This window comes from Ictidomys tridecemlineatus, chromosome 15 (assembly GCF_052094955.1).
Source record: "Ictidomys tridecemlineatus isolate mIctTri1 chromosome 15, mIctTri1.hap1, whole genome shotgun sequence".
In the NCBI taxonomy this organism is placed as follows: Eukaryota; Metazoa; Chordata; class Mammalia; order Rodentia; family Sciuridae; genus Ictidomys; species Ictidomys tridecemlineatus.
The window spans coordinates 9,642,182-9,667,790 of NC_135491.1; the positions used below are offsets into that span (position 1 = coordinate 9,642,182).

General features: G+C 53.6%; 3 protein-coding genes across 9 annotated transcripts in view; all 3 read right to left on the reverse strand.

Moving 5' to 3' along the window:
- Positions 1 to 3,924: 3,924 nt before the first annotated feature.
- Ccdc8 (coiled-coil domain containing 8 subunit of 3M complex) lies at positions 3,925 to 7,512 on the reverse strand. The gene has a single exon (XM_078031823.1). It carries the CDS (start codon positions 6,092 to 6,094, stop codon positions 4,340 to 4,342), a length of 1,755 nt encoding a protein of 584 aa, XP_077887949.1. The 5' UTR covers positions 6,095 to 7,512; the 3' UTR covers positions 3,925 to 4,339.
- A 6,411-nt stretch (positions 7,513 to 13,923) lies between these two features.
- Positions 13,924 to 18,204, reverse strand: Pnma8c (PNMA family member 8C). The gene has a single exon (XM_078031825.1). The coding sequence runs from the start codon at positions 17,351 to 17,353 to the stop codon at positions 16,739 to 16,741; it is 615 nt and encodes a 204-aa protein (XP_077887951.1). The 5' UTR covers positions 17,354 to 18,204; the 3' UTR covers positions 13,924 to 16,738.
- A 128-nt stretch (positions 18,205 to 18,332) lies between these two features.
- The window catches only part of Pnma8a (PNMA family member 8A), a 45,747-nt gene continuing 38,470 nt past the window's right edge, over positions 18,333 to 25,609 (reverse strand). For 5 of the 7 annotated variants that reach the window (XR_013430692.1, XR_013430691.1, XR_013430690.1 and 2 more), the window contains 3 exons: positions 24,780 to 24,941; positions 23,617 to 23,667; positions 19,768 to 22,347 (listed from right to left, as the gene is read on the reverse strand). The gene's annotated coding sequence lies outside the window, so the exon portion shown is untranslated. Of the gene's footprint in view, positions 18,546 to 19,767; positions 22,348 to 23,616; positions 23,668 to 24,779; positions 24,942 to 25,609 lie in introns of those variants that run through there. The other 2 variants (XR_013430695.1, XR_013430693.1) reach the window with 2 other exon arrangements.

Genomic DNA, 25,609 nt, shown 5'->3' on the forward strand with positions numbered 1-25,609 from the left:
GACATTTGTTGAATGACTAATGGACAGAATGAACCAGGCTGGGAGACCAGGCCATGGATGCACCAGGTGGGGAATGTTCTAGAACAGCACGGCCCCTGGAGTGAGGGAGCAGAGGGGTGTGTGGGGAGGAGCAGGTGAGGCCCAAGGAGCAGCGCCAAGGACCTGAGGCCGGCAGGAAGCGCAGCGCCAGGTGGGTAGCCCCCCCGAGGCCACCTCTGTGCAGGTCGGGACGGCAGGGCTGTCACAGTGGGAGGTCGGCGCAGTCCACAATCCAGGGTCCCCAGGAACCAACTTCTAGATGAGGACAAGATCCTACTTCGGAGAGCGAGGCCAGCTGGGCAGAGGAGTCCCGCCCGAGGAGGGTAAGGGAGACAGCATTGTGCTCAGGGTGAATGGGGCGCTCTGGGTGCCCTGGGGCGCCCTGCAGAGGTGACCTGAGCAAAGACCCGAAGGCGGAAGGCGTGGGGCGGGTGGCCCCTGGAAAGCGCAGGACAGAAGCAGGAACAGCCAGGGTTAAAGCCCAAGCCAGGCTGTGGCTATCCATGTTCATAAACATGGAATCCCTGGCCCCTCACATGCCAGGCACAGTGCAGAGGGAGACTGTGTCACCCAAACAAGCCACCTGCCTCTGGATGTGTTTTCGGGGGTGTCGGAATCTAGTTGAAATGCAGTTTAGAAGGAGAATTTAGAATGGAAGCGAGCATGCGCACTACAGGGAGCTGGGCTGGCACCCTGGGGAGAAAGACCAGGTCCCCCAGGGTGGGGTTGTGGGGACCACAGGAAGCAGGCGAATCAATTTTCAGGGAGACTGGCTCCACCCCACCCTGGACCGGCAGGCTGAGTGTCCGGGTGTTCACGCACCCCTGCCTGAATCTGTTTCCAGATGGACCTGGGGGTGCCTACACTCGAGTGTGGACGTCTGTACCCGACCAGGCCTGCTTTGCCCTGCAGGCTGCCTGCCGGGCACTGAAACTCGGGGGGGGGGGGGGGGGGAATTCGCCAGAGAGACCTGGTTTATTGGAGAGTCAAGCGTGAAGATGGAGAGCAGGTCTCAAACCTGCCCCCCAAAGCTCCAGTTCAGGGTGTTCATGGGATAAAGAAGCAGGGTGGTCTGGGGGGGATTGGAGGTGAGATCATCTGGTGCCTTCTCATACATAACAACCTTGGTGGCTCCCCGTAGGACGCGTGTCCAGGAATGGGTGACCTTAGGGGTTTTCAGCCATTTGAGAGCAAACACATTGCCCATCAGACAGAGACCGGAGCCCAACACAGGCGGGGTCTCCCTGCGTTGCCCAGGCTGCCCTGGACTCCTAGGCTCAAGCCACCCTCCCACCTGAGCCTCCTGAGAACTGGGACTGCAGGCAGGTGAGGCTTCTTCAGTTTTCTCTTGGTCCATGTCTGGGTGTCTTTATTTGGCTCTGGAAAGAGAAGAGCAGGTTTGGGCCAATAGGATGCGGGCAGGTTTTCCCGCCTAGTTCCCAGGTAAAGAGTCAGGCTCAGAGAAGCAGGGGAGGTTGCTGGAACGCCAGTTTGGCCTGCTCCAAGGTCCCCTCTGGATCTGGGGAAGACTCCATCAACCTGGAGCAAGACTTCTTCCTCGGCCCTCGGCCGGCTCAAGCGGGGAGGGGGTGTCACATGACTTCCAGGGTGAAGCCGTGTTCCAGATCTGGTTCTAGAACTGCTGAAGGGAAGAGGGAAGAGTGGCAGCCAAGGCCTATCCCCGCTGTGGCGCCTGGGCCCCGGGTCTCCAACGCGCTCAAGAGCCTGAGCGAGCTGCGGCTCCCGCAGTGCCCATCAGGGGGCGCTCCACGACCGCTGGTTTAAAGCACACGGGGCCGCGCTCCCCCTGGTCTCAGATGCCAGGTTGCTTTGGGGTGGGGGCCGGTGACCCTGCAGGCGCCACGTGAAAAACCCTTGGATTCTCAACAATAGGAACATCCTGTTACTGTCTCGGGTTACCCAAGGGATCCTTCCACCTCTGGGGCCTCGTTGGAGGCCCACCCTGAGGATGCTGGGGACCGAAGGGCAGAGAAGGCCGTGTCCACTGGAGGGAGGGACAAGCTGAGACTCAGTGGGGGACAGATTTGCCCAACTTTCAGAGCTACTCAGAAGGCTGTAAAAATAGGCCCCAGGAAGAGGGTGTGAAAGCGTAATTGTCTCGAGTTTTGTGGTTGTGTGTGTGCACACAGGTCCAGCCGTGGGTGCACGTCCTGTGCATGGGTGTAAAGGTTGACATTTGTGGGCTGGGGTGGTGGCTCTGCCCTGGAGCGCTCGCCTAGCACGTTGGAGGCCCTGGGTTGATCCTCAGCACCACATAAAAACAAATGAAGGTATTGTGTCCAACTACAAATAATCAAATATGAATATATATATAAAGTTGACATTTGTGAGTGTGGCAGGGAATGTGTGAGGGGCCTCCCGTGTGTACATGGGGCCCAGCAGGTCTGCATGTCCGAGGGAATGTGTGGGCTCACATTTGTGTCCATCGGTCTGTGCATGTCGGCTGGGTTTTGTTTTTTTTTTAAAGAGAGAGTGTGAGGAGAGAGAGAAAGAGAGAGAGAGAGAGAGAGAGAATCGGCTGGGGGTTTAAGGTGTTTGTGCAGATCTGCGTGTGTCCGGCAGGAGTTGGTCATCGTGGTGTGCGTCTGGGTCTGTGTGTGCACAGACACTTGTGGCGGTAACGAGGGTGTGACCCAGTGTCGCCAAGAGTATCTGATGACTATGAAATCCAGCTTCACATCAAATCCATCTTGCCTGTTGTTAGGGCCAAGCCTTTCCCTTCAAGGACCCCACTGACCCCCAAGACCTGCTGAGCTCTGGGTACTGCAGGGACAGGCGGGCAGCGCCGGCCACAGCATCTGTTCCTTCTGAGATTTCTTGCAGGGTCTCTCTGGGACCCTGCTGTTCCCTTTTACCTTCCAACTGCTCAGGTCCCTACGGCCTTGGGACCACTGTCCTCCCAACTGGGCATCCACAAAGGACAGCCCCATCCCCCCGCAGACCTGGTATGCAGGGCACTGCTCAGTGGCTCCGGACACCTGTCCACCTCACCAAGCCCACCCTCCAGGCAGGGCCGCACCTGTCCATTCTCCCAAACCTCTGGGCCTCTTTCTAGCCAGGCTGAGCCGTGAACAAAAGGCCAAGTCCATGCCCAAGGGCCACTCAGGGCTCTGTGTGCTACCACCAGTGACCACCTCCTATCGGGGTGCAGCAGGGAAGAAAAAGGGGCTGGGGTGAGGTAGAGCATGTGCCTGGCACTCTGAGGCCATGGGTTCGTCCCCAGCACCACAAAAAGGGGCAGGGAGGGTGGGCAGGATTTTTACTTACCAGAGATGCTCCCTGGCCAGTTCTGCGGCCGAGTTTGTCGTGAACCCCTCTCTGCAAATACCCTTTGCTCCTGCTGAACTTCAGCAGAGTTGGGGTGTAGACAGTTGCTGTCCGTTTTTCACTGCTAGGGGTCGCAGGGCCACAAGGCAATTCAAACAAGTCCCCCACCCCCCTCCGGGTCTTGGCAACCCAGTCCTTCCCAGATTTCAAGAACCAATCATGGCCCACTGCCCTGCACCCCGTTTCTGCCCTGTCCCTATGACTTTCCAACACATCTGTGGCCAAGCCGCCTCAGGTATAGAGTAGAGGGTCACACAGCCAGCACAGGCAAAGCCATATTCGAGCACACCAAGGACCCCCAGAGGTGTTTCAGGTGCGTTTCCCAGAAAATTGTTTTGTAGCTGGTCACCAACTGGGGTGCAGCTACGCAAAACCATGAGCCCTGTACCCTCCGACCCACAGAGCCCAGGACAGAGTATGTTAACCAAAGTGAGGACATAAACACAGGGGTCCCCTTCATGGAGGACCCGAGTGGAACACCAGCAAGGGCCAAATCACCCTGGAGCATTGTCAGCTGCCAAGTCCAGACCCAGGACATCAACTCAGAGACACTTTTATTTGCATGTTGGCTTAAGCCCTCTTTTTCAAGTTCAAGGAGGCCAAGTTACAAGTGTTGGCAAAATGGAGGCAGGAAGGCTGGGAAGTCCCCCCTTGCTCTGCCCTCCTCCCTTTTTCAAACTGAGCACTTAGAAGTTAAAACCCCAGGCAATGCCACCCTGACCTATCAGCTTCTTTCTTTACATTCTTTGGGATATAGTATTTTAAAAAAAATAAATGCACAATAGATAAAATGAGGGTCACTGGGTAGAGATATGGGAGGTGCTGCCTGTCCCTCTGTCCACCTCTATTTACAAGTCTGGAGGGAGAGAGTAGCTGCTGGGACCTGGGAGGGAGGCACCTTAGTGGCTGATGGGAGGTGGGCACAGGATGCTCTGAGGTCCCCAGGGAACCCTCACAGCTGATCTTCTTGTTCTCCCTGCTCTGCTTCTGCTCTGGCCTCAGCCCTTAGCACCCTGAGGTTCCTGGCCTCACCTGCCCTGGGGACTCTCTTGGGCAGGGTTGGCAGCCGGGGAGTGTGCCAGAAGGCTCTTCTGCGTTTTCGAAACCATGAAAAGCGCCCAGGGGTCTGGAACCTCACGGTCTTGACCTGTTTCCGAGCCCCAGCCCCTGGGGCTGCCCCGGCGGCCCCCAGACCAGCTGAGGCTTCGGCTTCCTGGATAGCCTGGGCCTCCCCAGCCTCTTCCCTCTGCTCAGCTGAGGCCCTGGCCCTCTGGTCAGCTGGAGCCTCTACCCCCTGGTCAGCTAGAGCCTCTGCCCCCTGGTCAGCTAGAGCCTCTGCCCCCTGGTCAGCTAGAGCCTCTGCCGCCTGCTCAGCTGGAGCCTCTGCCCCCAGATCAGCTAGAGCCTCTGCTGCCTGCTCAGCTGGAGCCTCTGCCCCCTGATCAGCTAGAGCCTCTGCTGCCTGCTCAGCTGGAGCCTCTGCCCCCTGATCAGCTAGAGCCTCTGCCTCCTGCTCAGCTGGAGCCTCTGCCCCCTGGTCAGCTGGAGCCTCTGCCCCCTGCTCAGCTGGAACCTCTGCCTCCTGATCAGCTAGAGCCTCTGCTGCCTGATCAGCTGGAGCCTCTGCCTCCTGGTCAGCTAGAGCCTCTGCTGCCTGATCAGCTGGAGCCTCTGCCTCCTGGTCAGCTGGCACCCCTGCTCTCTGAATGTCTGCAGCCCCTGCCCCTTGGTCAACTGGAGCCTCTGCCCTCAGGTTATCTACAGCCTCTGCCCCTTGATCTGCTGGGGCCTCTGCCCCCTGGTTATGTACCCCCTCTGCCCTCTGGTCAGCTGGTATGTCTTCCCCAGGAGCTGGGGATGCTGCCTCCCCCTTCCGACGACGTCTGAAGGAGGCCCAGTTGATCTTGGGCCTCCATCGTCTGGAGGAGGTGGCCAGCGCGCTCCTGTCTCCTGCGTTTCCCATGTTGTGCCCGGGGCTGGCACTGTGGCTGGGCCCTGACGCCCCATCTCTCTCCGCGGGGGCGGAGGCTTGTGGGGCCTCCCGGACCTCGGGGCCAGATCTGGGAGCCCAACCCTTCACCCTTCGTTTCAGCTTCCCCCAGGACACCTGGCTGACGTACTCTCGCCACCTGTCTGCCTTGGACTGTGGGGGCCCTGGGTTGTTCTCGAACATGGGTACTGGCAGGTTGACCCTGCGGCGCACGGGCGGGGCGCTGGGCTTCTTCTCCCCGCGCCGGAGGAAGGCCTCCACCAGCTCCTCGTCGTCCTCGCTCTCCAGGTCGCTGCCCAGGAACTTGCTGCCCAAGTAGCTGACGGGCATTTTGCGCACCTTCCTGCGGCTGCGCGGGCCTTTGCCGCCCTTGGCTCTGGAGGTCTCGAAGTCGCTGAAGTCGCTGTCGCTGGCGTTGCTGCTGTCGAACGTGCCCACGACCAGCCGAGGCGGAGGAGGGACCATCTGTGGGACTCTCCTCCTCACCTGGGGCTCCTTGGGCTTCTTGGGGGGCTGAGGCGGGTGTGGGGTGCTCTTCTCGATGATGCGGGCCACATCCTCCAGGGTGCGGCCCTCTTCCTCCAGAAACTGAATCAGCCGCTCCCGAAATTCCGCTTCCTTGGTGGCGGGCTTGGAGATGACCCTCCACACGCCCCCCGCCAGCCTGACCTCGCGGGGGATGAGCAGATAGTCCACGTCCTCCCCGATCTGCAGCATGCCCACCGTGGAGTCCGCCTCCTTGCGGAACACCTTGCCGATCTTCTTAAAGGTGCCCACGGGCTTCAGGGCTTCCACGAGGACGTCCAGATCCACATCTTTGCAGACATCGGGGACGCTCCAGAGGATGAGGCAGTCGGGGGACGGGAGGAAGCCCCAGGGGAACCAGCCCCCGATGTGGCTCTTCTCCAGCGTCTTTAAGATCTCCAGGGTGATATCTGGGGTGGGGGGCCAGGAGCCCAAACAGACGACGGGAAGCCCCTAGTCTAGGGGGAAGCGGGGCGGAGGGTCCCGGCAACGCTGCCCGGAGGGTCTCACCTCCCCTCTCCTTCCAAAGTCCCCTCCTGCAACAAGCCCAGTGGTGACCAAGTCGGGCTCCCCACAAAGGGCTGGCGGGTATCGAGTCCCAGGATGCTTATGTGAGCCGGGGTGAGGTCAGTCCCGAGGCTCGAGGCCCGCTCGGAGATGTAACGTGGTGTCCCGACTCCAAGTTGGCGCGCGAGGGCTGCGAGTCCTCCCCGCCCTGGCACCCGGGACGCGGCAGGGACTTGGGAGAGGTCTTCGCAGACAAAGACGGCTCGGCGTGGCTGTTCAATATGGCCGAGGAGCTAGGAGGCCTCAGCCCAGCCCCCAGGAGGGTCTCCCGCCCCCAGGCAGGCGGCCACCCGCTCCAAGCTGACCTTGACGCGCCGCCCGCCTCCCGCCCGCGCGCTCAGGCGGTGCGGTGCAGCGCACGGGCAGGAAGTTCCCCGGCGCCCTGCCCCTGGTGAGGCCCACCTTCCCTTCTCAGCTTACACTCCGGGACTGGGAAGACTGACAGGGGGGCTGTCCACTCCCTTCGGGGCAGCCCTCCCCCCAGGGGTGTGGCTGCGCCCCGGGCCTAGCTGCGGCGGTGGCTTCTTAGCTAAAGGGCGGCGCAGGCCCACGTCAGCACCTTTCCCCAAAGCCAGCGGTCCCCAAAGCTACCTTCCTAAATGTGCAGGTTTCAGACAAGCCCGGAGGTAGGACGTTAATGGAGCCGATCATCTGAGAGCCACTGGCGCCTTCGATTACAATTTACAACCCGGCGAACTGTTGGTACCCGCAATTCCTACCCGCACACCCATACTTGAGGCTAGAGAAGTCCGTGCCAGGTCTTATGGTACCACTCCCTAGAGGGGTGGTTGGCACACAGTCTGTGCTCAAAAAGTATGAGTGAATGGATGAACCTAAATGGTCATCGGAGGGGACTGATGACATTTTATGGCCTAACCCGATAATGAAGTTCTATGCGCCTCCGAAAACTGCAGCGGCTAAGGCCTCGCAAGGTTTAGGGAACCGCTGTGCTAGGCGCCATTCTAAGTGCTTTCTGTGAATTAACTCATCAAATCCACACGATGAGACAGAAGTCCCATTTTACAGTTGGAGAAACGGAGCCCCCCTCCCCCAAATAAAATCACTTGCTCAAGGTCACACAGCCAGCCCCCAAGCCGTTGAGGTCTGGGTGTGAAAGCAGAACGGTTTTGACTTTTGTGTGGAGGTCAAGCAGTCCAGATGTGTCGTAGGCTGGTCACAGGGCGCGGACTCCCCAGAGAAGTTTCTGGGGAGAGAGACCCCCCCCCCCAGCAGATAGGCTCCAGAGGCAGGAGAGAGTGTATATTTCATTTCACACGTTTTTAGATTGCTTGGACTTTTAGCAATCACAAACGTTAATTAAAATAAGTTAAATAAAAGAGAAGGCCCCCAGGCCCCATCGCGGCAGACTGGGTCAGAATTCCTGGGCCGCGGGGAGCAGGCTGCTACTAATGTCGGTTGCAGGGAAGCAGCGAGCCCCTGAGCTGTGCTGCGCCTGTGGGTACAACCCTCGCAGCACCCTGGGGAGGTGGGTGGGCACCATCGCTACCATTTTCTTACAGATGGGAGATGAGGCTGGCCTGAAGACAGCTCTAAGTGGGGGCCTGAGCACTGAGCCAGGTCTCAGGTGCTGGAATAAACACCAGGCCGCTGCAGGAGCAGCTAAGCTACTCCAGGCCTCCTTCCAGGGTTGGCTGCTTAACCCCAGAACAGCCACAGCCTATGAAGCAGCTGTCAGATGTGTCTGCTGGAAAACCCTTCATCTCCTTCAGAGTGAAATCAAAGCTCTCACTGCAGTCCAGGATACCTACAGCCTCGGCCCTGCTTCTCCTCTCCCGTGGGCTTCTCCCTCCACTCCAGCGGATGGCCTCTTTGCTGTTTCCTTGGCAGAGTGGGCTTGTTTCAGCCTCAGGGCCTTTGCACATGCTCTCCCTCCTCACAGAAAGTTCTGCCCCAGCCTACTCTTGGCAATCTCCCTCACCCTACTCTCCGTTGCTCAGGGGTCTTTCAGCATCCTCCCATCACGACCACCACCACCAACACCTCTGCTGGCAACTACCATCTCCAGGTCTCCGGGACCCTGTTCAGAGCAAAGTCTTTCAACGCATAGAAGCGCATCCACTGGATGACCAAGGAAGCCAATTTACAGTGAAATGCAGAGTAAAAAGTGATTTTAAACGACACAAAAGCCAGGTGCACTAATGACTTTGATAACAGTATAGAAACGATCCGGTGTGATTTTATTTCACTAATGGCGTGTGATTTTATTTAACTCAGAAACCAGGTAGATAGTTAGAGAAAGAGGGCGAGGGGGGAAGCGGGCAGATGCGCGGGGTGGGGTTTAGGGCCTCGGCGGGGCCTTTGCAGTTACTGGCTCCGCGGGTTGTTTTGGCTCTTGCAGAGCCTGGACCTTGGGCTGCTTTTCCTCCTCCCGCGGCCACGCCCCTCCAGCCTGATCCCCTCCCTGCGGACTAGGGGTCTCCATGGCAACCAGGAACGCTGAGGGGCCAAGGTGGAGGACTCAGGGAGAGCCTGTCCCCTCAAGCCTTCCTGAGGCCACCTTCCCAAGCCAGCTCCCCTGAAAACCTGTTTTGTAGGGGCCCAAATCCAAAACTCCTGGGAAGACCCGGGTGTCGAGAAAGGTGACTTCTGGGTTTTGTGACCAGTATTTTCTTAAAGGGGGGGGGGCGGTCGGGGAAGGGAGATAGGACCTAAAAATGAAAAGTCCTAAACTCAACATTCTCATAAAAATTGCCAACCTCGAAGCTCTGGGACGAACGCTTGTAAACCCAGAGACGCAGGAGGCTGAGACAGGAGGATCGCAAGTTCGAGGCCAGCTTCAGTCAGCAGAGACTCTGACTCAAAATTAAAAAAAAAAAAAAAAAATGATAAGACGGAGATTGGAGTTGAGTAAACCAGACCCCCGCCCCCGCTTCAATCCTCAGTACCAGGAAGAAAAAAATGCTTTGTCTCCCCTGAACAGTTCTGCTGTGAGCGGTATCAAATGGCCCAGATCTCTGGCCTCTGCCACCACAGAAAGAAACCAAAACAAAACAATTATAGCTTTCACTTTAAATTTGTTTAAAAGAAAAAAAAAAAAAAGTCGGGAAAGAATGAGAAAAGAAGTCAAACCTGGGGGAAATCCCTCCACCCAGCCCCGCTTTTCACCTGTCATTTATTTATTTATTTGGTACCACGGATTGAGCCAGGGCGCTTTACCACGGAGGCCACAGGGTCTCGCTGAGTGGCTTAGGGCCTCACTAAGTTGCTGAGGCTGAGTTGGAGCTGCGATCCTCCTGCCTCAGCCTCCTGAGCCGCTGGGATTACAGGCGTGCGCCACCGCACCTGACACTTTTTGCCATTTAGGAAAAAAAAAATTTACTGAAAATGACACACTTGGTGGGACAAGACAGAGGTTACTGTTAGATGTGTCTGTACTGACAAAGAGAAGGAGAGAGCGAGGCAGACAAAGGAAAGCAAGCCGGGCAGCTGACTGCGGGCATGTGTTAGGTTTGGAATTCACTGCACCAGGATTCCCCCACATGGTCCTGAATCATTCCCAGCACAGCGCATCCTGATTTGCGGGGTGTTGCTGGGGACTGAACCCAGGCCTCCGGGTGTGGCCTCTACTGTGCTGCTCTACTGATCCACTCACCCAGTGAGCAGCTGAGCCCCACCCAGCAGGGACTGGTGTCCACAGCGCTCACTACTCCAATCTCATCCTCTAGGAGAAATTGCAAAATATTTGTTGAGTGAGTGAATGGCTGCCCTGACCAGTGACATTTTCCACTCGGTGGCGGCCCGGAGGTCTTTCTGCACCAGTGTGCGCTCACCAACATCCGGGTATTTCTTCATGACAGCTGCGGCCTCACCCATGAGCTACCCCATGGTGATGTTAATACTAACTGACCTGACCGTGTGTGTGTGTGTGTGTGTGTGTGTGTGTGTGTGTGTGTGTGTGTGTGTGTGTGTGGCTCAAGTCTGTCCTTGAACTTGCTCTCCTGGGCCTCAGTCTCGGGTGTAGCTGGGATTGCGGGCTGGGCCACTGCACCTGGCAAACTCACTTTTACAGAGCACCTACTTTGTCCCTGGCCCTGTACATTTTCTCATTGAATCCCAACAGCTCGGCCTAAATGATGGTTATTCCCATTGTTTCCCATTGGCTCGGGTCTGCCGGATCCAGCCACCACACTGCCCGGTGGCCTCAGTGGGAGGGGGAGGGGAGCAGGGTTGGTGGTAAGGTCCCCAGCGTTTTCTCTCTCACATGACATTGGTAATCTTGGCTTAGACACCAGACTTGTCCCCAATCTTAAATGCCTAGAAATCAGATCCCTGTCCACACTGGACAGGATATGAATTATCCACCCTTCCTTTCCGGATACTAAGCGGTTACCTGACAGCGTGGGAAGTAGGTCCCCGACACACAGGGCCAGCAGCAGCACTGTGGTGGCAGCCTGGCCACTTAACTGCCCCCTCCACCCCAATTCAATCTACCAAACATCTGAAAGTTGTTTGGAGGGGGGAGAAGCCCAGCCAGCAGGCCACATCTCTGAGGCCTTCATTCATTAGAATCCCTGGGGAAAGTTCCAGAGATCTACCTCCCCAAGACACTATGAGGCTGAGGGTGGGTGGCTGGGCAGCCACAGGCAGGGACTGAGCATCCGGAGGAGCTGGGGCAGCTGGAACTAGGCGCAGGCGGATTGGAGGTGAGCTCCTCCATTCTGAGCAGCATAGAGAGGAGAGGAGCCGTGACATTAAAACTCCTGCCTGGGAGCTTCGCTTACACAGCTGACCTCCCCTGGAGCCGCCTCACCTTCACGGCCAGGTGCCTCCTCAGCATCTTAGAGTCTGTCTTCTGAGCTGCAGGGCCACCCTCAGCTGTGGGACTGTTATTATCAACCCATTTCGTGGACGAGGAAACTGAGGCACGCAGAGTGGGTGAATAACCCAGGCAGTGCCCGCCACCCCCTCCCCCGCTGCTCTGCCTGGGTTTTCATTTTTCAAAATTGGTTTTATTGAAGCATCTGATACAATGTAGCCTTTTAATATTCAATCTGTTTTGGAGTCCCTGTCACCACAGTCGACATATAGAACACTTCCACCGTCCCCCGAATATCCCTCCCGCCTACGGCAAGCCCTAGCAACCACGATCTCACTCCTCTCCTGTTGCATTTTGTCTACAGTTTTTCATAAGGAATCCATGGGGCTGGCTTCTCTCACTGCGCACTGCGACCCTGAGATCCCGGGTGCTAAGTTTCACCCCTTTATGTCGCGATATCCTGTTCTGCAGTTTGGTGATCCATTTCCTTCCTGCAGGCCATCAGGGTTGTGTCCAGCCCGGGCTTCTTGGGCTGCTGTGGATATTCCAGAGCCTAAGCTCCCAGGGCAAGGGGCACAAGCTCTAGAGCAAGAACCCTGTGGCATGAGGAATATTAAGACCATTTTATGGATGAAGAAACTGAGGCCCAAAAAGGTGAAGCCTCCCCCTCCCCCCAGCCACACAGGTAGTTGGTGGCGGAGCCAAGATTTAAACCCAGGTCTGTGCATTCCAGGGCCTCCATCCAATGCCCTTTCTGTCTGGGCCACAGATTGGTTAACAGTCCCCAAAAGCATTACCTGGGCATACTTGCCTGCTTGGCTCTTGGCATCCAGGGTCCAAAACAGCCTTCTGCAGGCACAGAGAGAACAGATGCCTCTCCTGAGGGATACTTATCAGTTTAGGAAACTGAGCTGGAAGAGCAGGCTAAGGTCTTTGTGGATGCAACACACATTTGTCCCTGGTCCAGGATCCCAGGGGCCAGCGCTTCACAGCTTCCTCCCTTCCTCCCACACACACACAGTATGTTTTTTGCTATTGATTGTTTTTTTTTTGTTGTTGTTGTTGTTGTACTGGGGATGGAACCCAGCAGCACTTTTCTACTGAGCTCCATCCTCAGCCCTTTTTATTTTTTGAGACAGGGTCATACCAAGTAGCTGAGGACCTCACTAAGTTGCTGAGGCTGGCCTCAAACCTGCAATTCTCAGCCTCCCAAGGTGCAGGGATTACAGGTGCGTGCCGTAACCCCCAGCCTGGCTACACAGCTGCACATTTACCCACATCTCTAAACCTGCAGAAATAGGTGGCTGCTGTCCCATTTTACAGATAAGATAACTGAGGCCCAGGAAGGTTAAATGCCTTGCCCAGGCTCTCACCCTGGTTCATAATCCAATTCCTTGTCTGCTCTTCTGAAATCCGAAGGACTCTGAACACCGAGAGCTCAGCATGAGTAAAGGGACATTGGAAGCCAGCCTTGGTGGCAATGCCTGTGGTCCTAGCTACTCAGGAGGGTGAGGCAACCTGTGCAACACAGTGAGACCCCAGCTGAAAAACAGGAAGAAGGAAGGAAAGAAGGAAGGGTGGATGGATGGGGAGGGAAAGAAAAAATCTAGACCTAGGCAAATATAAGAACACTTACAGTCTTCTTTGGTGTCAATATACTACTTTTTCCTACAAAATTATTGTGATTATGGGGCCTGCCCGACTCCCTGGGGAGTAGACCCACAATCTTAGTTGTAGTCACCATCTCATTGTTCTAGAATGCAAAGCTTCCTGGGCTGGCTGGGGGTGCAGCCCAGTGGCCGAGCGCTTGCTTACGTGCAAATTCCCGGGCATCCCCAGCATTGCAAAAAATCATTATAAAATTCAAAGCTGCAACAATCCTGAACTACAGCTGCAGGAGGGCTCGGTCTAGGGACTGTGGACCCGCAGCACAGCACCTTGCAGATGAAGGAAAACAGATTCCCCTCTAACACAGAGGACTAATGAGTTAAGGAGGTTAGGAGGCAGAGCACTCCCTGTGCCTTTTCTCTGTCCGCCTAAAGGCAGGACATAAATCCTCCTCCACTGGACACAGCTTTCATCCTCTCAGAGCCAGGCACCAGAGAAATCTGAAAACAAACACAATCCTCCCGTTTATTTGCATTCCACCCGCTTCCGCTTTTAAGCTGATGCTTTGTCTTGTCCGGTGCTCGATGGATTGTTCCGGGGCTGGAGCTCAGGGGTCGCCCTGCCCAGCACACAGGGGGCCCTGGTTCTATCCCTCATGCTGCAAAAACAGACACCAAACACGCAAACAAAACCCCACAGATTGACTCTTTGTCTAAAAGGTGTGAGAGTGTCTGGCTTTGTCACTGTCCTCTCTCCTGCTCCTTTGTGCAGTGACTTGGAGCCCAAGGGCCCTGTGCTGCTTTTATTCCTGATATATATCAGCCACTGGGAAATGGCCTCAGGTCCTGGGAAGCTCAAGGCATAGAAGAAACCTACACATTTTGGTCCTCTTGGCTCTCATGATTGGATAACATCCCTTTTAAAATAACACAGTCCTGAAAACCTTCAGACAATTCATGGAAGAGATTTTTTAAAAGAATTTTTTTTTTTTAGCAGCCAGATAATTTTTCCAAATTGAACCTTATATAGACCCCCCCTCAACTCCCCAAAACATTAAAGAGCAGACTGGTTTCAGTAGCATACATTTATTTTGTCAATTCTTATTTGTACAATAGAACATCAACCACAAAAAGCGATGAAGGGTTTCAGCTAAATCCACCTTTGAAATCGGGGCTTTACACAGGCCAGCTGCGGCCTGTCCAATCTACTTGGGAATTCCTGCTTGGAATCTGCTGTGCTAGTGAGGCCTTGACTCAGGTACGTAACTCAAGGTGGTTGACGGTTTTTGATCTAACGGTGTGCATTGCAACCCCGTCAGACTCTCCAATGGGTCCAGAAAAGTCTCAGAAAGGAAGTGATTTTGATGCATCAAAACCAACACACACTCAGGTTGTGAATCACAAATACAAAAGCTAGATGGGAGACACCCAAACCCATGAGAAGCACAAACACTGTCTCAGGACTGCAAAATGATGATAAGAAATGTCACATTGTCCTAAACAACAGTTGTGCCCTGAAGGGAGCACGTTCTGCATGCAACAAACATGCTGGGACCTGTGTGGCCTTTATCCAAGTTCAGACTGTGAGGGAACAAGAAGCAGAGTGGTAGAACGTCCTGCGAGTGGATGTGCCCTGGGCGGGAATTTACAGGAGATGAAAAGATCAGTACGGAGCTACAGACTTCTTGACCATGGATGGGCAGAAGTTCAAATATATATGTGAGGATGGCAGGAAAAGCTTCATCCCACCGTTGTGCACACACACACACACACACACACACACACACAAAGACGCTGAGGTCAATTCTTGGGAAATGGGCAGCAATCAGAGTCTTCAAGGTTGGGGTTTGGTTACATCAACCAAGTAAATTCTAAAAATTCCTTAGGTTTCTTGAAGCTTGCTGGGAACCAGGGGGACCTAACAGGACCTGAGGGGTCTGGCTGTTAGGGTGAGGTTGGAGACAGAGAGCCTTCACCTTTTGGCTCTGCTCAGGGGTTGTTGGGGACAGCTTTCCAAAAAATGAGAAAGGGGAATGGATGCTGGAGTCCCACCCAGGACTGATGCCCACCCCCCTAAGACACTGTGGGCCTCCAGTGGATAAGAATCTAAGCATGAGTGTGTGTGTGTGTGTGTGTGTGTGTAAATCACATTTTTGAAAATAAAGTCATTCAAACTTTTGCAGATCCCTGAACCGATGGAGGTTTGCAAATTCAGTCTGGGGTCCCTGAAGGAGAGAGGACTGGACACTCACAATTGCATTTTATCTGATTCCTTTTCTCCTTCATCACCACCCAGGGTACTCAGCTCACGGGATTGGGGACTCGGTGTTTCTTAATGACTCTTCAAAGTGGACTCTTACTTAGTTTTTCTTCTCTTTTACCGGAAGTCTTGCCTTTCCTTCTTTAGAGAGTGGAGCGACCGCCCGCCCCCGCCCGGGAGGACTTCTGGGACTTAACGTGGGGAGACCCACTCTTCATCCCAGGGCCAATGAGGGCAGAAGCGCCCAGTCTCACCACTTCTGCAAGGGAGACAACGTGAACAGCGACAGTTTTTGAGAGTCATGCACAGTTCCTCAGTGGTGGTGAGCAGGGAGCCCGCTCACCAAGATGGCCCCCTCGGGACAAGTTCGTGCCAGAGGTACATTCAAGGGTCATCCCTTTGAAAGACAGAAAACCGCTCTAGACTTTGCAAGGGCGGGATTTCCAGAAGAATGCAAAGATAGGGAGTCTAGGTCCCTTGTCCCTCACCAGCGGGCCGTGCGCAACACCTGGCCCCTGATGATGGCGGAGCAGGGGTCACCTTGACAGTCTTCCAGGCTGTACTTGGATTTTTCTCAAGTCTGGCAAAAGACCTTCTGCAAACCTTGAAATCCAGAACACTGTGTGTCCCCTCCATTTCCTGCAAACCCCAGCAGGCGCCTGGGGGCAGCTACGGTCTCCATGGCAACTGTCGGGACGCACGGCTTCTCTGTGGCTCCGACTGCGACTGCGCGGCTGGTCCTGCGCTGTCCCCGCGTAGTGAGAAGTGGTTTACCGGTCTTTATGACCCCTCCTCACTCACAAGTTACCCTCACTCACTCAAACCCACGCACACACTCAGGTGACTCTCAAATGTCACCCATAGGTTTTCAAGTGACTACCCACCGGAACTCAGCACAATCATGCGCAGATGCCGCCATAAGCTGAGCGCCCTGCTCAATCCGTGTATTCAGGTGACTCAGATGCCCTCCGCATCGACTCACATTGGGTATGAGAGCCACGAGGGCAAGGTTTAGGTCTGAATTGTTTCCCCAGTGCCTAGCACACGGCAGATGCTCAGGAAATACTTGTTGGTTAAAGGAAATAATGAATGAATGGGCCGATGAGTGAAGTATCCAGACTCAACCAGATGTGAGCACGGAGCCCACCTACAGCTACTCAGACCACCTCCCTCCCTCCATGTGTCCAAGTGATACGATCATTAAGGTCTTTACCCACTGACGAGTGAGTGTCCTGAAGGCAGGGATTATTATTATTTTTTAATGCTCTTCTGTACCCCCAGCTCTTAAGGACAAAGCTAGGACACGGCAGGTCCATAAATATCTGCAGAGCCAATGAAGGAAGGAAGGACCCACATTCAACCAGATGTTAGCCACGCCCACTCGGCTGGAACCCAAAGTTAGATGAAAACCCCTAGTTCATCCACACTAGTGGGATGTCACCTCTGACACTCGTTCTTACTCAGAAGTCACCCACTCATTGGAAACACCACCGTCCCTTGGCGCAGGCTACCCCCCCTCACTACACCCCCAAGGTTCCTCAGCTCTGCCCGCCCTCCCCCGACACCCCCACAACCACTCAGAACTTTCCCACGCTGCTCCACGTGCCCCGCCCCCCGACGCCAGCTCACAGCTTCTTGTCGGAGGCGTGGCGCCGTCGACGGTTCTTCTTGTGCTTCCTCTTGCTCCTCTTGCCCTCTCCAGCCTTGCTCTCCTTCTCCAGGGAGCTCGGAGGTGGCACCGCATCCACCCTGGCAGTGGCCCCGGCCTCCGGGTGCTCCCCAGGCACAGGCAGGCAGCACTTCACGGCGGGCAGCTCTCTGGGACCTGTCGCTGTCGGGCACAGTTCCTGTCTCAGGACTCGGGCCACATCTTCCACCGTTCGGCCCTCGCTCTGCAGGAACAGGTTCAGCTTGGTCAGGAATTCGACGTCCTGCTTCCGGGGCATGTAGACCACTCTCCACATCCCGCCCTTGCCCTTGATCTCCCTGGGGACCGCGGCGTAGTTGAGCTCCTCCGCCAGTCTAATGATGGCTGCCTTGGTCCTGTCTTCCTCCAGAAAGGCTTTCCCAGCCACTTCGAATTTGCCCAGAGGCTTGAGAGGGACCCGTATGATCTCCTCAAACTCCTCGTGGTTGCAGTCCTCCGGAATCCCCAGGATCATCAGGGACTTGTAACTGTCCACCTCCAAGGCCTTGCACCCGTGCTCCAGCAGTGCGATGTCCTTGACACCAAACAGCATCTTGCCCAACTCCTTGAGGCAGCTGTATGCCCGCTGGTGCGCGCTGGAGCTGCCTCGGGAATCCAAAAACTGATCCAGGGTGCCCGATCGCTTTCCCAAGCCTACCTGGGAATGGGGCCTCACCGGCGGAGGCTGGAGACAGACCCAGCTGGATGCTCAGGCAGGGCGTCCCGGCCCCTGCGAGCAGGGCTGCACGACGTAGCCCTCGGAGAGGGGACTCACGCGTGCCAGGCCAGCCGAGGTGGGTGTTTGCCAGCCGATTCGTGGCTCCCGGGTCCCGCGCAAGGCCGCACGAGGGAGGGTCTGAAGATGCCTCTTTATTGGTGGTGGCCTCCGAAGGTCCCCCAGGCCCTGACAGTCTCAGCAGATTTGTGACGGCTGATCTCCCTGGGGCTGCTGCCACCAGCGCGTCCTGGGTGCGGGTCTGGCAGGCAGGGTGACTGGTCCCCTACCGCTGGCCCAGAGGTTGCCCTTAGTGCCCTGGGGCGGGGCCAGGACCAGGACGCGGCCGCTGCACTTGCTCCTGCAGTGACGTCACCGCCTTCTTCCGTTCTGCGGCCCGGAGATCTCCATGGCAACCGCTAGAGCATCGCCTCTGCCATTGGCGGGCCCCGTCGCATTGAAATCAGAGTCCGAGGGGGTCATTCGGAGGTGAGGGGTCAGCTACCCAATTTCAAAAATCCCCACTCTTTGGGAAAATGGCTGATTCCAGAGGGCTGGGGTGGGGATGGGGCACAAGGAAGAGACAAGATGAACCTGGAATATCTTTTGGGGACACAAATTTGGAAAATGTATAAAGACAGATGAGAACACCTGGAAGGACTCAGGAGGCAGCTTAAAGGACCCCCACTGGCCAGTTCAGTTGACTTGAGCATCAAGTTAGAAATAAGAGTAACAGATTATAACCCCTCCGCGCAGATATAAATGAATGGGAAGTTTGTTGAGGAATGTGCGCAGTTATAAGACCTTGTCCTTGAACTACTTTTTAAAATCTGATTCATTTATTTCATGATCATGCATTTCTCGGAAAACTTACTGGTGAAATGTGAAATGTTACAAAGCAATCGGGAGATTACAAAGTACAGAAGAATAAACCCTTTTTATCCTTCCACAACTTTGCTCTTTATTTCAACGTCACACATCACAGTCTGCACAGGCACGTGCCCTTGCACGCACTCACTGGATTCCTTTCCTGCAGAAAGATAAAGCCGGAAGGCAGAGAGAGAGAGAGAGAGAGAGAGAGAGAGAGAGAGAGAGAGAGAGAGAGAGAGAGAGAACATCAAGTATGTATCGTTGCCACTTGATGATGCTGGCTTCTAATTTAATCTCCTGCCCCTATAATACTTATTTATCAAAGGAACAAGCACCTTTTACAATGGAATGTCCCTTAATTTTTCTTTTTTTTTTAAGAGAGAGAATTTTTAAAATATTTTTTAGTTTTTGGTGGACACAATATCTTTTATTTTTTTTATGTGGTGCTGAGGATCGAACCCAGTGCCCCCCATGCCAGGCCAGCGCACTACCGCTTGAGCCACATCCCCAGCCCTTTTGTTCTCTTTTCTCTTTCAAACAGGCCTTGCCTAGTGGCTTAGGGGCCTCACTAAACTGTTGAGGCTGGCTGAGAACTCCTGATCTTCATGGCTCAGCCTCTGGAGTCCCTGGGATTACAGATGTGCCCCACCACACCCAGAGGAGTGTCCTTCTTTGTAGGACACACATGCCACACTATTCAGGGAGCCTATGGCACCAAATTGGCAAGGTACTCTCAGAAAAATTCAGAGCAAAAACTTCTCTGTGCCATCTTGGTAACTTTTTTTTTTTTTTTTTTGCAGGTTTGTGGTAGTTTCAAATAAAATTTACACAGGGAAAAAAAAATGTCCCCTATCTGTCCCCCCCACTGTGTCCATTCTGCCCCTCCCTAATCCATTAATAAAGGCCACCTGCCTGCTCCAAGGGCGGGGCCCTGATTGGGTGGAACTAACAACCCCACCCCTTTGCCCCTTGATTGCTTCAGAAATGGTCACTCACTGGGACCCGAAATAATCGGGACATATCTCCCTGGTCAGAGAGATTGGCTAGAGCCTGGACTCTTGAACTCAGTAAAGCCATTAGAATGACGGGAAGGACTTCTGCGACTAGTGAAGCAGGGATACTCCCCCTCCCCCATATATGACAGAGTAAGTCTGGAAGCTGCAGAAGGACATTCTGGCATCATGAGAGAAGACATTTCATTTGGGTGCTGGGGATAGAACCCAAGGATTCCTGCACACTAAGCACCCAGCGTGCCACTGAGCTACATCCACAATCCTAGGAGAGGCTGTTCTGAGGAGGAAGGCAGAGCTAAGAGAATCACTGACAAACCCAGCCATAGTCCTAATGACACCACGTGTCTCTGGATCAAACCTTACCTGAAACCCATTCCTCTGAAACTTTATTTTTAAATACTCATTGAATTACAATGGCTGTAATGAGGAGCATACAGATTATAAACAAAAACCCACACATGAATAGCACCCAAATCATAAATGGACACCATAAGCATCCCAAGAAGGGTGTCTTGTACTCTGTCCAAGTCACTATATCCTTTCAAGGGTAGCCAGCCCCCTGACTTTCAAGGTCACAGATAAGTTCAGTTTGAGTTTTGTATGATGGAATCACAGACTAGGTGCCCTGTTTCTTGGTGAACATATATGTACACGTGTTGCTTCTGCCAGGAGAGGCAGCACAGTATTGGTCTAACCTCCAAAGACAATCTTCCTCTCCCAAATTTCAAAGACTTTCTCCCATCAATGCGTTTTTCTCCTTTGGGTCATCCTGGGAGCAGACTGGACAGGGGACCTGTTCACACTTTAGGGCAGGGAAGGGCAGTGAGGGGATCTGGGAGTGACCAGGAGGGAAGAGGCCCTTCTGGGCAGGCAGGTGGCCTCTCTGTTGGGGACCTTCCATCCAGGATCTGCATCGATGGCCAGTGCGGGTTTGTCAGTGGGCAGGGTCTGAGGAGGAGGGAGGAGTGTGTTAGTGACCTTGCCGACCGTCCCAGGGCGCTCCACTGAGAGTTGGAGGGAAAGGCTTAATTCAGAGGCCACGAATGGGAACCCTGGCCTCAGGAAACTGGGCTCAGATCTGCTTGATTTGTTCAGCTCTACTTCCCAAAAGCTTTAAGTCAGTGACCGACTTTTAAAATGAAATGTAAAAGGACTCCAGATGTTTGGCTTCTATCTGAAATGAGAGAATCTGCTAGACAAGGGGGCCCACACTCCTAGTCCCAGCCACCTGGAGGCTGAGGCCAGAGAATTGTCTGAGCCCAGGAATTTGGGATCAGCCCTGGCAATATACCAAGATCCCTTCACTTAAAAAAAAAATGGGGGGAAGAGAGGATTGTCATATAGACCTTCACTGTCACCTGAAGAAAATCTGTTGGGACTGAGAAGCCTCTGCCTCCCTTTCAGATGGAGCTCCTGCTCCGGTTTTCCACAGGCCCCGCCAGCCCTTATTGCTCCCCGTCCTTGATTTGTGCATCTGCATTCCCGTCTTAGCTTTGCAGGTACTAGAGTGAGATGCCTGATTGACACCTTCAGTAACCTTTTTATTATTAACTCACTCTTCTGGATGCTGGAGTAACTCTTTATAAAGGAATTTCAACACTGACTGATGGTGGCGATGCCCATGTCACCAGCACATGGAGGCTTCGCTTTTGGGTCAAGCTTCTCTAACAGCCACTTGAAGCCTCCGCCTTTCCTTGGTGGTGCCGAGTGTGGAACCTGGGCTCTGGGCGTGCTGGACCTGGGCTGCACCACTGAGCTGCACCGCAGCCCAGGCTAGCCATTTTGTTAATGTTCCTGCCACCCCCTCTGGGTTCTTATTTCCCCAGTTTGACCCACGATCACCAAAGGTCCAGTTCTCATGATGAGTTCCTCCCCCGGTGAGACCCACAGAGGCCTGGCTCCTGCATGGAGGCCGAGCTAGACAGGGCTGGGCGGATCCATTACTCCCGTTCTCCGGCACAGAGAAAAGGGAGGCTTGCCCTCTCCTCCAGGGGTTTTGGGAACCAGCTCTTCCATAGAGATTTCTTTGAAGCTTTATTCATTTACTTAGGTACAGGGGATTGGACCAGCGGTGCCCACCGACAATCCCCAGCCCTTTTTTGTACTTTATTTAGAGACAGGGTCTCCCTGAGTTGCTAAGTGTCTCACTAAGTTGCTGAGGCTGGCTTTGAACTCTCGACCCTTCTGCTTCAGCCTCTTGAATTGCTGGGATTACCGGGGAGCCCCACTGAAGCCTTATTTTGTCATTAAAAAGTCACCTTTCTGGCCATTGTGACACATGCCTGTAATCCCAGAGTCTGAGGAGGCTGAAGCAGGATGATTGCAGGTTGGAGGCCAGCCTCAGCAAGTTAGCCAGGCCCTAAGCAAAGTAAGGAGACGGTGTCTCTAAATAAAAAACAAAAAAGGACTGTGGCTTAGTAATTAAGTGTCCCTGAGTTCAGTCCCCACCATCTATCTCTCTATCTATCTTCAGGGGTTGGGGTATGTAGTCAGCGCAGAGAGCTTGCCCAGCGTGTGCTAGGACCTGGGTCCGGCCTCAGTATTTAAAAAAAAAAAAAAAGTTCGCCCTCCTCTCCACCCGGACAGTGCTCATATGTACACAGACCAATTCTCCTTCAAAGGATGTAGTGAACTTGGCAATGGAAACGGTCTGCCGTGGACTTTTGAGTCCTTGGCACACTGTGGTGGATCCCTGGGTTTACGCACATTCTGGTTCCAGAAGCAGGCGACAACACGGCTCATTTATTTGATCCACCAACGTTTGCTGAGAGGCTCCTTGTGCCAGGCCTGGGTGCTGCGCTGGGCTCCCTGGGGCGAGTGGGGCAAGGGGGCGGCTGGGCCTTAGGAGCTCCGCCGGGCAGCCAGGAGGGCACCTCTGCCCGCTTACAGCAGGGAGAAGCCGAGTCCGCGACATGTTAACGGAGCTCAATTTTCCTGGGATGCCTTTTGCTAGAATTTAAAGAGAGAATAGTGTAAAGTGCTGTGGGAGCCCCAGCAACTGGTCCTGTCTCGAAAGTCTTCTTGGAGGAGGTGACATTTGGGAGTTTTTTTTTGTTGTTGTTCCTCCTCCTCCCTCCTCCCCCTCCCCCTCCCCTCCTCCTCCTGTGCTGGGGTCTGAACCCAGTGCCTCAAGCACGCTAGCGAGCGCTCCATCTACCCAGCTACATCCCCAGCCCTGGGGCGAAATCTCGATGGATGGATGGACATGACCCTAACAAAATACCACTTTTTCTTTCTTGTTCTAATGAGTTACCCGCGCAGGGGAATGCACCTTGACACATCATACATGAATCACGCGTGACTTCTCATTCTTCGGGTTTTACGTGATGCAGAGTCACACCAGTGACCCTGTATGCACCTAGGGACGTGACGCCGGACTCATCCTACTGCCCCCGCGCGCCCCTCCTTCACTCCCCTCTGCCCCAGCCAAAGTGGCTGTCTTCCCTGGCTTATTTCATTTAGCCTGATATTTTCCAGATCCATCCACAAAAATACCATTTTTTTTAAAGAGAGAGAGAGAGAGAGAGAGGGAGAGAGAGAGAGAGAGAGAGAGAGAGAGAGAGAATGTTTAAATATTTATTTAGTTAGTTAGTTTTCAGTGTACACAATATCTTTATTTTTATGTGGTGCTGAGGATCGAACCCAGCGCCCTGCTCATGCCAGGCAAGTGTGCTACCACTTGAGCCACATCCCCAGCCCCAAAAATACCATTTTTAAAGTAGTTCACGTGGGCTGGGGATGTGGCTCAAGCAGTAGCGTGCTCGCCCGGCATGCGTGCGGCCCGGGTTCGATCCTCAGCACCACATACCAACAAAGATGTTGTGTCCGCCGAGAACTGAAAAATAAATATTAAAAAAAAAATTCTCTCTCTCTCTCTCCCCTCTCTCACTCTCTTTAAAAAAATAAATAAATAAATAAAGTAGTTCACGCTGCTCTCCTTACACAGGCACACTATGTGCCAGACAATATTTTAAGCTAGGTGTACTAAGTCATTTACTTTTTACAATTCATTAAATATTGACTCAATGATTCAATCATTTATTTCGTCAGTGAATACTCATTGAGCAGTTTCTGTATGTTTTAGCCAGAAAACTGAGGATCAGAGAAGTCAGATCATTTTATCAAGGCCACTCAGCTAGTGAGATTGTGAATACTTAAATTTAATATAAAATTTCTGCTTATATATTTTAGCCTTTTTCAAACTGGGGATCCTCCTACCTCAGCCTCCTGGAATCTCAGGTTCGTACCACCACACCCGGCAGGGAGACCCTGTCCCAAAATAAAAAATAAAAAGGGTTAGGGCTCCTTTGATCTGTGGTAGGGCACTTATCTAGCATGTATGAGACTCTGGGCCCCATCCACGGCAACCCGCATGCGTACACACACACACACACACACACACACACACACACACACACTCTCACAAAGTTGTTATCCTGTATTGTTTAGAAATAATAAGAAAAAGATCTAGACATGTTCACTGCAGATGAAATATTCTTTCACATACTTTCTGTTTGCAGTTGGTGGAGTCCATGGCTGTAAAACCCAAGGACAAGGAGTCCAGCTATATGAGTAGGGATCACGAGTGAGTGGTCTCGGGAAGAAGCAGAGCAGGAAAGCTGGGGGCAGGGGGCAGGGAGAGGTTTTGAATTTTTTACAGCGCACCAAGTAAAGGTTCCTGATGCAACTTCCCAGGGAGCAATTCAGCCAGAGTGGCTGCAGGGGCCAAGGTCAGAGCCTGACCCCAGGCAGCAGAGCAAACACCGACTATGTAAAGGAACAGTATTCCAAGCAAAGGAATAGCCAGTGCAAAGGCCCTGTGGCCAAAGACTGCCCGGGGTGTCTGAGGAACAGCCAAGAGACCCTGAGGGAACAGGAGACAGCTGAGAAGGGAAGTGATGGCTAGATCTCTCTTTAAAAAAAAATATTTTTTTAGCTGTAGTTGACATAATACCTTTATTTTATTTATTTATTTATTTTTATGTGGTGCTGAGGATCGAACCCAGGGCCTCCCACGTGCTAGGCCAGCGCTCTGCCTGTGAGCCCCAGGCCCAGCCCAACGGCCAGATCTTGCAGGGCCTTGTGTCCTGTGGTGGGGAATTTGGACTTTTCTCTGGGGAGCTGGACACCCAGGGAGGGGAGGTTGGTGAGGTTTCTGAGGGACAGGGTAGGACAGGAGTTTGCCAGTCAGGCAAGAGACTGGAGTTGGAAGGGGTCAATTTCTGGGAGAGCCATTAATTCCCTCACACAGCAAATAGATGATAGATTAAATAGATATTGATGTAGCTATAGAAATATATATATATTTATTTTAGCTACAGCTGTATTCTGAGCCCTGTGAACCCTGGGGACACATCAGTGAGCCTGACAGAGGTAAATACCAGTAAAGTGGAATGCTGGGAACTCCAGGAGTGACCGCAGGGGACCTGAGCCAGGCTGGGAGGCTGTCCGGTTGAGGCTGTGTCTGCAGGTCCTAGAACAGACCCTGGGCTGGAGGTGTGGCTCAGGGATGGAGCTCCTGCTTGGCGTTTCAATCCCCAGCTCTGCAAACAAAGCAAAACCCAAACAAGGTCCTGTGTATAGTAGTTGCTTGATAAACACCTTTTGGCCACAAATACACCCAAATTCGCTCCCTTGCCACTTCTACAATCCTTGCTTCATGCAGGACCCGGAAGCTTATAGTATTAATTTATTTAATCCTCACATAAAGAATTTGAGGGAGATCCTGTTATTATCACCATTTTGCAGACAAGGCACAGCAGGAGTCACACACAGGCTAGAGGTCACACAGCTCAGAGGTGGCAGAGTTGGACCTTGAACCCAAGCAAGGCACAGAGTCTCCCTAAACTGTCCTCCTGGAAGATGGTGGGCACCGTGCCTTTACTGGGAGACAGAGGAGGATGCCTGTGTCCCTCAGGCCACTGATTTTATTATGTATTTATTTGGGTATTCATTTGTTTATTTTCTGTGCTGGGCAGCTAGGCAAGCCCTCCCCCGAAACTGCACCCCCAGTTTCATATTAGTGGGCTTTTCGTCTTTGCAATCTAACAGGCTGCAGCTTGTTTTATAATTCCAATATGTGTTTCTTTTTCTGTGAACTTTCTGTCCGTGTCTTTCACACTGTGGCTTTATTTATTTATTTATTTTTAGCTGCAGGGGGGTGAGAGTTTGGCAAATGAAGGAAACTGACCCCCTTCTGGGCCCCAGCGTT